A 13,760-nucleotide genomic window follows, 5' to 3' on the forward strand; every position below is an offset into this window, starting at 1 on the left:
AACATTACTGTTCGTTTTCTTTTAGCAGAAGAGAAGTCCAGCTTACCGTTTTATCCGGTCTATTTCCTTTTACATTTACGTAGTTTTGTTTCTTTGCTGAAGGAACATAATAAAAAAGAGACAAATATGATGGGGATTGTTACAAACCATCCAAGGATATTTTAATTTATGTTTGCAATGTCAAATGTGACCGATTCTGTGATGCATGGCTGTTTTTACAAACTGGCCGTTCCATTGCTCTTTTTTAAAGGCTTGGAAATCGATGTACCAGGGCCTAAAAACTTGAAATTCCGAAAATGATGCTGAAATTCCGTATAGCAAAGACAATGCAAGCTAGATATTCTGTCAATGATCAGTACAATATTTGAAGTACGGAATTTTTTGGCATGAAGAAAAGATGGAAGGAGGTAGCTTAAAATAGCGTAAATTGGTGTTTATATAATACCCATAAACTCTTTTGCCTGATCTTACCACTATACTATTACTATGTTCTGACAGAAGTTGAATTTCCCTTTGGCAACCAGACTTCACACAGCCAATATAAAAAAAAAATGTTCAAAGTTTTAAGAATTTGTTTCGCTTCTGTTTCAGACAGGAGCTGAAATATTAGATTTTTTCTTCCGGTATATCCTCACCTCTGAAAACAACGACCCGGATTTAAGCTATTATGTCGAAATATTCTGAAAAGAAACGAGTGAGGCTACACACCGGGTACCTGAAGAGAATTATTTACAACAATACAGCCTACCATCAGTCGGAATATATAGATTTCCCAACCTCGCAAGAGAGTATGCGCGCCAATTTTTTATTTTTTTTGTTTTGTTGGACAGGCTCTGAAGCCAGTCATATATATTGTACGAAAATATCAGGTATACGTGCCATAGGCTATTCTTTTTTATATTATAGATGTACATCGCTTTGTAGTTATCGATATGCTCTATTCAGAATGAGATTTTACTAATACCAAAGATTACCTAGCACTAATTTAAAGCCAATCAAAATTGTCGTACAACTGTTAAGCCAATCAAAAAATTCTACGAAAAATCTGATTGGCTCGAATCATCGCTAGCTAAGTCTCGATATTAGCAAACTTTGATTTTACTGTCAGATTAAGATTTGAATTAAAGAAATAAAGAGCATACCCTTGTTATTGCATTATAATTAACACGAAAAATCTAACAGAAGTAAGCCTTATGCTTTTAAAATACAGTAGTTCACTTGTAATGGTTTGCAAAAACAATAACTAAAACCGAAGAAATTTTCCTAAAATATTTTGATTCTAGTTCTTTAGTACAAGTTTAACTTGTATCTCATTTTTTGTATCTTGATAGAAAAAGAAAAAAAAACGAAATTTTTTATAGGTCAGCATGCCTGGAATTAATATAATTTGAATGCATAATCTCCAATTTTTTAGTTTTGATCTTTTTGTAAAGTTATAAACCTAATATAAACCTGCAAAAGGTTATTATAAACCTTTCTATTATTAAAAAGGTTATTATAAACCTATTTATTATTAAAAAGGTTATTATAAACCTTTTTATTATTAAAAAGGTTATTATAAAGCTACGAAAGTTCACCTCAAAATGAAGTTTGCAACTAACATAATTAGGTACTGTTGTATTATCTGTAACACGCGCGAGAAGTGAAGTTTGGTTGATGCTAATGAAATAAAACAAAATAGGATAAAAATATAATAGTTTAGAAACGAATTTCAGCTATATATTTTCACATCAGGGGGGTGGAGGACAAAGCATAGCATACATTAAATACGGAACCTAACCTAACCTAGATACCTTTTTTTGCCCCTAAACCCCCAAAAACAAAAGTTTAAACATTGTAAACGCAGTGATACCGTAAATCACTGTTTGCAATCCTCAGCATAGGAATTGTCCCTTGAAAGAAACCTGTTTGAACAGTTTCTTTAGCATGTTCGCTGTACAGTATCGCGCGTGTGTTACAGATAATACAACAGTGCCCAAAATACTTACACAGAGTCGAGGTTGGTTACACATCATGCTCCAAAACGGAAAACTGTCTTGCAGAACAGCGCAGTTCTCCCAACACTGAAAAAAGAATAAGAATTTCAAGTATTTCTACCAATCACCGAGGGTTTAAAAGGGATTTTTTTTTCTTTTTTTTCTAAATATAAATCTCAAATGACATTATTCCAAGTAAAACATAATTGTCTGTTTCATAAAAACTCCATAAAAAATAGCATAAATACATATTTATGAATTGTCCAAGTTTTTTAGTTTTCTAACGTTCGCTTACTGAGGGGAGGAAGGAGGGGTCACTCAACTGAGTCGTGACTACAATTATATAAGGAAAAAAATGACCAGTAGGCTACCTGAGTTACAGGCACGTGTGCAAAATTTGTTTCGTAGCGGGGTTAGCATAACGAGGGGACAAAAAAAAAAAAAAACAGTTTACATTGAAGGCATAAGAAATTACAGGAAAACCATAAAATCTGGGGAGAAGAAGGAATGGGCCCAAAGGTTCGCAGTATGTGTACGTGCTAAGGATACAATCTTATACTAAATATTTTCAAACATGGCTAAGCTGCAATGGATTTAACTGAGACCTCTAACTTAATTAATAACCTAATAATACTTTGTATTCAAAAGTACTTGCCATGCTGTGCAGTAAATTTTTAAGCTCAAAATGGCTTAGCGAACAGAGACGACATAATTTAAGCCGTTAGGGGTGCCAAATTGCTTTCTTTAAATATAACTGCCTAAAAATAGCCCTCAAACAAAAATTAACTTAAATGATACTTCTTCTCAGAGGATTTAATGTGAGTGGGTTGGAGACTCACATTAATTACGGTGTAATTTTCTAAATTTTCTATTATTATAAAAGACACAGGAAAAGGTTAACAAATGAAAGCCGCATTTCGTCTTCAAGTAATTAGAAACCCCATGCTGAGAATACATAATTACTAATTGGGATGCAAGGTAGGCTAACAAAACCAGATCGAAAAACTTGTTTTTTTGCCTAATTTTCAACTAATAGTCTTTTATTAATACTGCTTGAGATAATATGCGATTCAAACTACAGGGGTAAACCCGAGGCTTTTTTTGCTGGAGAGAGGTGCTGAGTATCCAAAGAAGGTGTGTTTTGTGTCAAATATTTGACGAAAGAGACTGATTTTAGACTTTTAGACAAATTTTAGACTGATGTTAGAAGGGAAGTCCTTGTACCCTGTGTCTATTCCTAAGTAGATCATTTTCTTTTTCTTTCAGCAGTAGGCTACTAAAAGCAATGATACTAAGCATTTCCCAGGGTTAAATTTATTATATCATATGGGATACTGATAATACAAAAAGCGTAGTTTGATGAATAAGAACGCACAATTTTCACCTTTTTTCATATTTGTCCAAGACAAGTACATACACAGGGGGAGGGGCTCCATAATCCCCCTTTTTACCCGCATATCAAGATTTTTTTTCGATTTGTCCTATGATGTCTTATAAATTTTCGGTGTAAGTTTTTTGCTTCTTTTCAACTACAGGCTTACCCTCCTCCCCCTTCCCATAAAATATGACCTTGCTTATGTAACGAGCTTGAGACCTTGAGTTTCAGCACCTCATTGGGAGGATTTGTGTTTAAATCATTGGGTTCCCGCTTTTTCAAGGACTTGAAAACAATTCTTTCTACATTTCTGTCAAGAAGTAGTTAAATAAGTGTCAACCCATTAGATAATTAGATAGTCCCAACAGAGCAGTTAACGCCACATAGACATATTTGGCTATGGATTATGCACTGAGCTGACGAGAAACGTAAATGATCAGCAGTCTATACTGTTCTTTAGATTCTTCTCCTTCTATGAATCTAATTTGATCCGACTTCTGATTAGGTTTCTTGGAAGTCTAGGCCAAGGTCTTTCAACTTCCCCTGTTGGTAGATTTGGTCATATGCTTATCTTCAGTCACCTTTCAAATACTTTCCCTCATTTTTCTTTTTACTGGTCAACCTTACTACTCAACCTAGTTTGACGAAAACGACTATTGTCAGTGAAATAATTGATTTCTTTCTATTAGATATTTTGGTTCGTTTTGGCAACTAGTAAGTAATTCTGTAATCCGAGTAACCTCAGTTTCTACGCCAAGATTCAACTTTGAAATTCAATCTTGGCGCTTGAAACAAAAAATACACGATTTCTTTAGAATGATAAGAGATATCAATTTCCAATTGAACTGCAGTGATCTTGTTGCATAGGGTATGATCTGCAATGTCTTATGATGGACCGATCAGCTTACAAATAAGCCAATGTACATTAGGAAAGTGCACTTAGACGAAACTTTTGGAGGAATAACCCCACTGTCTAGGACGGAAGTCGAGTTAAAACTCGTTTTTAGGACCAGATATCCCAATTTTGTCGTGCTTTAGTTTACTTCGACATAATTTTATACGTCGAAGGTTCTTGGAAGGTTTCTGGGTGTATTATATCTCTTCTTCCTATCTTAATACAAATGTATCTTCTTTTGGCACTGATTCCACACCTCAAGGTACACACTTTACATCATAGGATATGAAATTACATAGACTATATAGCCTATTATATATTGTATATATATTAGCAGACAAAAAACATACTTCGCCAGCTTTATCGGTCTTCGGTCGCTTCCCATAGACCACTGGAGCCTTCCATTCTTCGCCTAAAGTGTTTTAATCCCAATATGTCTGCAACACTTTTTAAGCCCGTGTCTACAACGCTTTTGCCATGCCTCATGTCCTCGCATTGACTCCATTTCGGAATATGTTTACGGTAACTGATAAAAATACTATTAGATCCGTATGTTTTCGTTTTGCGAAATATCTCTTGTGTATACCCTATGGGCAAGAAACAAAAGACTAGTGTCAGCCTACGGGTTAACTGAGCCACTAACCGCGGCTGAGCAGCGTCGTGGTTGCGGTTTTACTATATTTGTTAGGACAAACAGCCCCCCTCCTGCAATGTGTTAGTAGAAATATTTGAATCTGTTCTCGGTAGTATAGTTTTCTTTGTGAGTGTGTTCTTCTTTCTTTTGTTTTTTGTTGTTTTTTTTTTTTTTTTTTTTTGTCTTCATCTACTCCATATTGAACCCTTGTGTTTTTTGGGCAATAAAGATATTGATTGATTGAATATAGCTGTTTAAATTTGTCAAATTTAAGTAATTATTTTGCAACCTCAACCTATGTACTCAGAAACAAGTTATATTTATCAATTAACCTCAAAAATTCAAATAGAAGCTTTATGTATCTAAATACAAGGATCCTGTGCCCCTTGATATTTCAAAACTCCATCCGCGACCTCATTTAGTTAACAGTGCGAGAACTCCATCCCCGAACCCCTCCGGTCGGGATTAAAGGTATAAATTTACTCCGGAAATCTCTTAACAGATAAAAAAGAAGGAAAGAGTGGCGTGAATGAGGAACTAACTCTAGAAGTACGAAATAGGTTCATCGGCTTTGTAAGAAACCTCGGAAAGCCTATGATGGGTAGTTAATAGTTAATTAGTAACTTTTTATCTTTGGAATAATTCACTATTGTATCAAATTCTCGTCGACGGTGGTTTTCTCAATGCCATCTGAAAACTGACACCCCACTTCTGCGTTTCCCAAACCAATCCACTTGTCTTGCCCCGTATCACGTTCGCGAAGCCATATACGTATTCTACTACAATGGACCGATCCACTTGTGGATTCAGGTAGTTTAAATGTTGTTCTTGTGGTTTGGCAGTCCAAATTCAAAAGTTTTGTACTGCAATAGTGGATATTTGCAAAAAAAAAAAATATATATATATTCACCAGAGTCGAACCCTCGGCTTCCTAAATTCTTGATAGGTGTCAAAGGACTAGGCTATGGTGGCTTGCCAGACACCATTATCCACCGAAATGATTAGAAACAGGGACCCGCCGATATAGAATACACCAGGCATGTACGCAAGAGGGGAAGTGCAGCCCTTGAAAACTAAATTTTCTCAATTTTCTTAGCCCTTCTTTGACTGTCAGCCCATTTTCTGTATATTTTACAGTGATAGAACCTAGTTAGATCCATTAGGTTTAAAGGTTCAGAATCTTTGCATCTTCTTGGGAGTTTTATGTCTTACAATTTGGAACGAGCAAATATCAATCCACCCCACCATATCAGGGGCCCAAAATCTTGAGCTAATATTCTTCACAGTAGTAAATCTGAGGCAGCAGAAAAATAGCTTGCACAATTATGTCACCCATTTCGCAACAAATTCCCCGCAATGATATGCACATTGGAGAGAAAGAGATACGAGACAGGAAAGTCAAATTGTAACCATCGCTTTGTCATGTCAGTAACTTCTTTCTCTCTCTATTCTTTATGAAAAATACAAAGACTTTTGTATGGTTGTGCTAAAATCCTGTAGTAAAACGGGCATAGCATTTTGAAGCAATAATTGAACCAGTATTGAGTTAAATACCTTCGAAAGCATAGTATTTTTGGGTTTATATTTTTGAAAATAGGCTTACCATTACTCAATACCAAATTAAGATTTAGTTTTCTTAGTTTTGGATACTATAGTGTATCTACAATTTTGACTTTTTAGCTCAGTAGATAACAATGGAAACTCACCATAAAACAATCAGGGTCTTGGAGACACGTATCATCCAGCTTCCCTTGTTTAACAAACTGGAAAAGAAAGCTTAGTTAAAATAAATGATTAGAAAAATCAACAGTGAGTAAAATTTAAACTGGTGAATCTTAAATTTGTGAAATAATAATAAGGTACTTTCGCATTAGATGGGCCTTTCTAAAAAGTCAAGTTTGGTTAATGCTAATGAAATAAAATAAAATAGGATGACTATATAATAGTTTAGAAACAAATTTGGGCTATATATTTGCACATTAGGGGGAGTGGGGGGGATAGGAATTTTTTCTTTTTTCTGGTTATCTGTGTTAATTACTTTGAATTTCAGAACGCCTTAATCTTTTGGATGTTTCGGGAAGCAATGCTTTCTTGTTCAATTTGAAAGGTTACTGTGCCATCTACGTCTTGCTCTAACTGCTGTCTACTTCTAGGTGTAATAGATGTACATATCGGTAAGCAGAGCATCCATCCCAAAGACATCATCGCTCTATTTTACAATTATCCCATCTTCGTTTGATATTTGCATAGTTCAAGATCGTTTGTGGCCTTATCTGGGAGTGTTTATTCAAAATGGATTCTTTGTTAGTAGAGTCCATCAAATTGGAATATCAGCAACAGAAGAGGATTATTTCAGCCAAGTATTATGAGGAGCTCTTTTCAAAGGGTAAATAAATGCTTAAGTGAAATAGCCTTAACTTGCAAATAGCCTTGATACATTTTTTTGTTTTATTTTATTTATAATATCACTTGAATTGAAATCATTAGTGAGAATGCTTTATATTTTATTTGTCAATTCTTCCGTTGCATGTTTGATTTTCAGGAACTTTTTATTATATTTTGGAATGATTTAACTGAACTGGCGACTTAAACAAAAAAATCTATCAACTTGCATTTAGCTACTAAGGGTAAGTGCGATGCGGGTTATCTCATGGTAAATTTTGGCAAAATATTAAGTTCTTTGTATTTCCTGAATATGTAGGAAAATGAAACTTTTTGAGGTATCTTTGACTTTTTTTATGTTGGTTTAACTAAAAAACGATTTTTATTTTTACTTAAAGTAAGGAGCAACATTAAAACTTAAACCGACGTTAAAACTTAAAACTGAAATTCTGAATCTTCTAATAGCCACAAGATGGGCTTTCACTTCGAAGTTTGACTGTTTTCGTAAAGAAGCAAGCTTTTTTTTCATATATTATTGATGAGTTATAGATTCCATCAAATTTTGCAAGTTGTAACTTTTGCTTCGAGCATGCAATCCTTTGCTTGTAACAAGACCATAACTCCCCAAAATTTGGACAAATCATTCATAAGTCCCAGCTTAAAATAAAAATCCTCATTCCACTCTTTCTTTACTCCTGCACAAGACTTCAGAGAAATTGAACTATCTTCTTGTGTCTATTATGTATGTATTTCCTGGCCTCCTTGAACTCGGCTGGACTAATTTTGCGAATTGCTCTACCTCCATATCGCTAAACCTAACATGGCCTACAATAATTTTAAATCGCTTTTATTTGATATAACTAAGGAGTCATCCCTCTCTTATATTCTAGGTCTTCCTCCGAAAATAACATCCTGTCTTCGCTAATGCCGTTGCTGGAGATTTTGTTAATAACAGCTCGACCTAGCCTGAATACTATACATAATGATATTATTCTCCCGCTGAATAATGACTTTCTGTTGCAAAAAACCCTTCTTGAATGTAGCAGCCATGCGAACAATCTTTGCAGTTAAGTTGCCAAGATGGAACCAGTGAAGAAAGCTCAACTTCAAGCAAGAGTCAGAGTATTTTTAGGCAAACTTAAAAATAATTTTTCTTGTTTTTATTGTAATTTCTTAGGCAAATATTTTTGATATTGATTATATTGAGTTATATATTGATATTGAATCATAAAGAAATAATTGGATTCGTTTGTCTTTTTCCGTAGTGTTTGGTCTGATGGTCGTGTTTTTAAGTTGATACCAATTAGTCAAAAGTGATACGTCAAGACCGTTTATGCTTTTTTCTCGTCATGTAGTTGGTTTCCGTATGCAGTTTTTAGTATACTGGGCAGGAGCAACTGCGCTGGACATAATAGAGGTTTCGCTTGGCAAGTTTCCCGTTGAATTTAAGCTTTGTATGGTACGATGGATCAAGGTCTTTTCGCACTTTTTTCTACTGCCATTTGACTTGATATTTTCCCCTGAAATCTGGATCTGGGTTTAAATCTAGCCTTTCAAACAGTTCATGGTGACGAACTGTAAGTAAGGAGCGACCCGGCAGAATAGTCACTGAAACTCTAAAAAATGAAATTTTTATACCAATAAATACATCAAAATAATTGTTTTTTTTGCTGATCTCAAATATATAAGTTAAGAGCGTGAAAAAGTTCGCCGTGTTTTCGAAAAAAGGGGGAAACACCCCCTAAAAGTGATAAAATCTTAATAGAATTACACCAACAGAACCAATGTATCATAAAACTGTTCTTTAGAGGTTTTAAGCTTATATCAGAAAAAATTTGTAATTTTTTTTTTCTCGCCAAAAAAAAACCCGGTGGCGTGTTTATTTGTTTTGTTTTTTTGTTTTTTTTTCTTTCCATTGGTTATCGTATTGATACAGTGGTACTAGAGTATAACGTGATAGGGCTCATTTGAAAGGAAATTAAAAATTATAGTTCCTTTTTATATTACTAAGAAACTGGAGGGCAACTAGAAACCCCTATGCTTTTTTTCTCTCAGTCACCCGATCAAGATTTTGAAATAAAAATTTGGTTCAGCATTGTCAAAAATTTAATAACTAAGTCTTTAAAGACGACTTAATCCCCCAAATCCCCTGAGGGGAGGGCTGCAAGTTATGAACTTAGCCCATTGTTAACATATCGTATTTATTATTTGGAGGTATCCAGACGTTTCCAGGGGGATTTTTTTTTATCAGGGGGGGTCGGGGGCAGGGAATTACGTGGGACAATCTTCTCATTGGAGACGAGATATTTACATGAACGGAGCGCCGGGTTTCCAAGTATTACTTAAAAAACGGCCAGATATTAAGCTAAAAAAACAAGTTTTTTCAACTAAAAGTAATAAGCAACATTAAAACTTAAAACGATCAGAAATTATTACGTATATGAGGAGGTTTCCCCCTAGTCAATACCTCGTTCTTTACGCTAAACTTTGTTTTAGTACTTTCAAAAGAGCTATCTATTTTAATTAAACGGCCTTTGTGCTTCAAGGGTCATTCTTAAAGAATTGGAATTCGAAATTAAGCGTAAAGAGCTAGGTATTGACTAAGGGGCGAACCCCATCATATAGATAATAATGTTGGTTCGTTTCAAGTTTTAATGTTGCTCCTTACTTTCAGTTGAAAAAGCTGTTTTTTTTGTTCAATACATTAGGATTCAATTGCGGTACACGTGTCAAACTACTGTTTTCCAGTCGTTTGACAACCTATTTGCTATTGGAAACGATTTAATTGTAATGCAACTGTTAGATTATAGACTATTTTTAACAATTGTTGAACAATAATGCTGGTTTGAATATTAGTTGCAGTAAATTAATTTTGTGATTAATAAAATTCCAAAAGCTTCAATTCAAAATTTCAATCAGGTATATCCATCCTCCAAAAAAATCCTTATGTTCGGACTCTAACCAGTAACTTGCAGACCCCCCCCCCCTCCCCTATAAATTTGTGTGGATTGCCGCACCCCTAACGGCTAATCATTATCCATTTACGCTAAAGGAGCGTAATTGTCCGTCCAAAAATCAAGACGCGGAGGCTTCTTTGATAGGTAGAAATGAAACTAGAAGGCCACGCCTATCACATCAAACTAACGAAAAATTACGCTAAATGGCTGTAGTTTCGAAACAGAAAAGGGTTATTTTATGGTGAAAAATTGTAATTTCAGGATCACAGGGATTGGCTGTAACAAATACAGTGGGTCCGCCCATTACGTTAAATCAGTCACAATGTACGCTAGAATACCTTATTTTTAACCCTCTGACTGAAACACCCTGAATTAGCGTCCGTTAGTAAAAGTACGCTTTTTTAGCATAAGGCCCACTTGTTGCACCATAATTTAGCGTAAAAGTACGAACGGATTTTTTACCGTGTAGCATAAAGACTCACGCATAAGGCAACAAACACGCCCCTCCATGATGACCTTCAAAGAGCTTACGACCCAACAGGTCTTCCAAAAACAGAGCATCCTTCTGAAAGCACAACCCATGTACTCCTTTCTTCCGTCTATGTCTAATACCACAATGGGCGAGGGGAGCAACTTAACACCAGATGTCTTGAGAGTTGTTCAATGCCCATACAGACCATCCAGTATTAATAGCTGTATCTTCTACTAAAAATTTCTTGTTAGGTTAGGAACTATTTGTGTTCTACAAACAGTCATGTTTCGAAACACCTTTGAAATACCCATGAGCCTTGGACCGGTTAGATATAATGATGGTATATTACTAATGAGCTGAACTATCGACAATAATTCAATTAAAGTACGGAACACTTAAGTTCGTATGTCAGTAAATTCAAATACACAAGTTCACACATGTCATATAAGGTGATTTTAGTCAAATAAGAACCCTCTCACTTCAATAAACTTGGTACAAGACAAGCATCTTGGAATTTCTCAAGAATCCACAAAAATAAGCAACAATAGCAAAGGGGCACCTCTGCCTATCATATCATTTACAATGGGACTTAGGTAGCACTCGTAAAGATTTCTACTTGAACTGGTTTGAATAGGGGCAGTCGTGCGAATAGTGAAATTCACAAAAGCCCGGTAGCTAATTTTGACATTTTAGAAATGTCTTATGTTAGGTCCTGTCAGCAGATTTTGTAAGGAAGGAAGGAAACAACAGGAGGCAAAGGTGAGAAAATTGGAAAGGTCTTATCCGTCGAATGGAATCCAATATGCTTCATTGGACTAAGCATGGATCTATTATATATCCAGGAGTTTTGAATGCCTAATACCTAAATCACAGAAAGTTTCAACCCCTTTCCCTAAACCTACCCAAGAACTATTGACTATAGTCACTGATAAATAGACTAGCGTCTATTGTATCCAAAGAGAAGACAAGACAAGGGAGAGAGATATATATAGAAAATATATTTGAGCCACTTTAGAAAGACAATCAACTCTCTGTGACAGTATTCTTTTTTAGGGACTCATTAAGACTTCAAGCACAGGCAAGGGTGAGATAGTCCCTATCCATCTATCCTCAAATAGGAGTATATGGCAGGTTGAGGGTGGAGTAATAAAACTAAAATATGCAAATTGTCCAAAAAATATTGGGATGAAGCGTTTTTTTTTGTTTTTTTTTGGATTCAGTGAGGACGAGAGGTTTAGGCCCAAGTTCCCTGCCCTTGCGTTATTGTTTACCCAGAAACTTTAATGCAATCAAAAGTATCGTCCCAGCAGTACGATAAGGAGGAAAATTATCAACAATGTTAAATTTGGGCTACAATTTCAAGTTGGGCTACAATTACTTCAATTTCAAGTTGGGACTAAGTTCGATTTTCATAATTTAGCGATTTCCCAAAAAGTAAGTTTTAACGAAATATTCTTTTGATATCATCCTCCTTTTCAGGTGTTTTTGAAAAAATCGTCAAAACTCTTTCGATATCACTATGACCTGAGACAAATTTTTTTTCTGGTATCGTGGAATTTCTTATGTAGGGATTTGTTCCGTTGAGCGGCTTTCACATTTTGTTGTAGCTAGACTTCCATGTCTAGCCAGAAATACATGTGGACACAATTAATTAGCATCAATGATAAACACCGTGAAAACATAAGCTTCCTGATAGGAAGAACTTAGAATCGTACTGTGCTAAAATCCCGGACACACAAAAGAAAGACCGTATCGAAATCTCAAAGCAGCTATTGATTAACAGGTTTCCGCTGCATAGTGAGATATTGCTCACCTCGTGACAAAGATTTAAACTTTAGTTTTCTGGGGTTTAGGGGGACTATAAGGTAGCTTGGTTAAGTTCGGTTATGTTACGTATTTAATATATACTATGCTTTACCCCCACCCATCCACTCACCCTAATGTGCAAATATACAGCCCAAATTTGTTCATAAACTATAATATTATCCATGGGCGCCCATATGGGGGGGCAGGGAGGGGCTCCCGCCCCCCCTGGCTGAATGATGCTGCCTTATTTTTATATTTTTGTTCTGAGATTTCTCTTATATAGCATTAAAAGTGCCAATTAGACAAGGTTTGCCCCCCCCCTGGAATTCAGCTTATGGGTACCCATGATATTATCATCATATTTTGTCTATTTCATAAGCATTAACCAAACTTCACTTCTCACATGTGTCCCGGATTTTAGCACAGTACCCTTAGAATTATAGACACAGAGTTCTAGATCATAGAACTTGATGCTAAGCTAAAACTTGTCACAGCCGAGCTCCGAATTTACATGTGGACAGGAACTACCTGGTCATTTATGTGTGCAAAAACACGTGCCTAGACACGGTAATCTAACTATACACGCAATTGAACACCACTTATGCGTTTTATTCCGATTTCAGGTTATTTCTCTCAAAAGGCAAAAACTTGCCACCTCCTCGTATACACCTTCTCAGAATGCCAAGTGTGCCACACAGTTCTGCCACGCTTGGAACATTTCCTCCACGCTTGCCATAGTCCCCAAAACGCTTGGCACACTCCCCAAAACGCTTGGAAGTTTCGTCAAGCCTGGCATAGTCCCCAAAACGCTTGGCATACTCGCCAAAATGTTTGATATAGTTCCGCCACGCATCACCTGGTACAAATGATTTCTGAGAGAGAGCAACCCCTCAATTTTTCTCTAATCATGATTTTACTGATATTGATTCTGCCAGTTTTAGTCCATTGCTCGATCAACTTTGACAATAACACTGCGGTCAAAGAATATGGGTAGCTTACAATTATGCAAGTTACCCATTCTTTAAGAATTGCAGCTTTAATGGAAAGTGAGTGTCCGATGCTCCTCGGTTCTGAGATGAGTAAAAACGGAGTATAAACTCGTCTGAAAGCCCGGCTTTGAAATGAAACGTTAAGCCTATCGTGCATAATAAGAAAGATGCCCTTTAAAAATTAGAACTGCAATTTCATGCACTGTGTTATATAAAGCTATAAATGTTAAATAGCTGCATTTTAAAAATAGAAATTAATTTCTTCTGCACGATT

The 13,760-nt window shown here is 35.7% G+C and overlaps 1 protein-coding gene across 1 annotated transcript in view; it reads right to left on the minus strand.

Moving 5' to 3' along the window:
• Positions 1 to 13,760, minus strand: part of LOC148950422 (uncharacterized) — a 95,307-nt gene that overhangs the window by 35,070 nt on the left and 46,477 nt on the right. The window contains exons 2-3 of the mRNA XM_089092397.1: positions 6,587 to 6,643; positions 1,989 to 2,063 (exon numbers count right to left, since the gene is read on the minus strand). Of these exons, the coding sequence (XP_088948523.1) occupies positions 1,989 to 2,063; positions 6,587 to 6,643 (132 nt within the window). The remainder of the gene's footprint in view (positions 1 to 1,988; positions 2,064 to 6,586; positions 6,644 to 13,760) is intronic.

The sequence above is a fragment of the Artemia sp. Qi Xiang Cuo genome, chromosome 7, assembly GCF_049724085.1.
Source record: "Artemia sp. Qi Xiang Cuo chromosome 7, ASM4972408v1, whole genome shotgun sequence".
Taxonomy (NCBI): Eukaryota; Metazoa; Arthropoda; class Branchiopoda; order Anostraca; family Artemiidae; genus Artemia; species Artemia sp. Qi Xiang Cuo.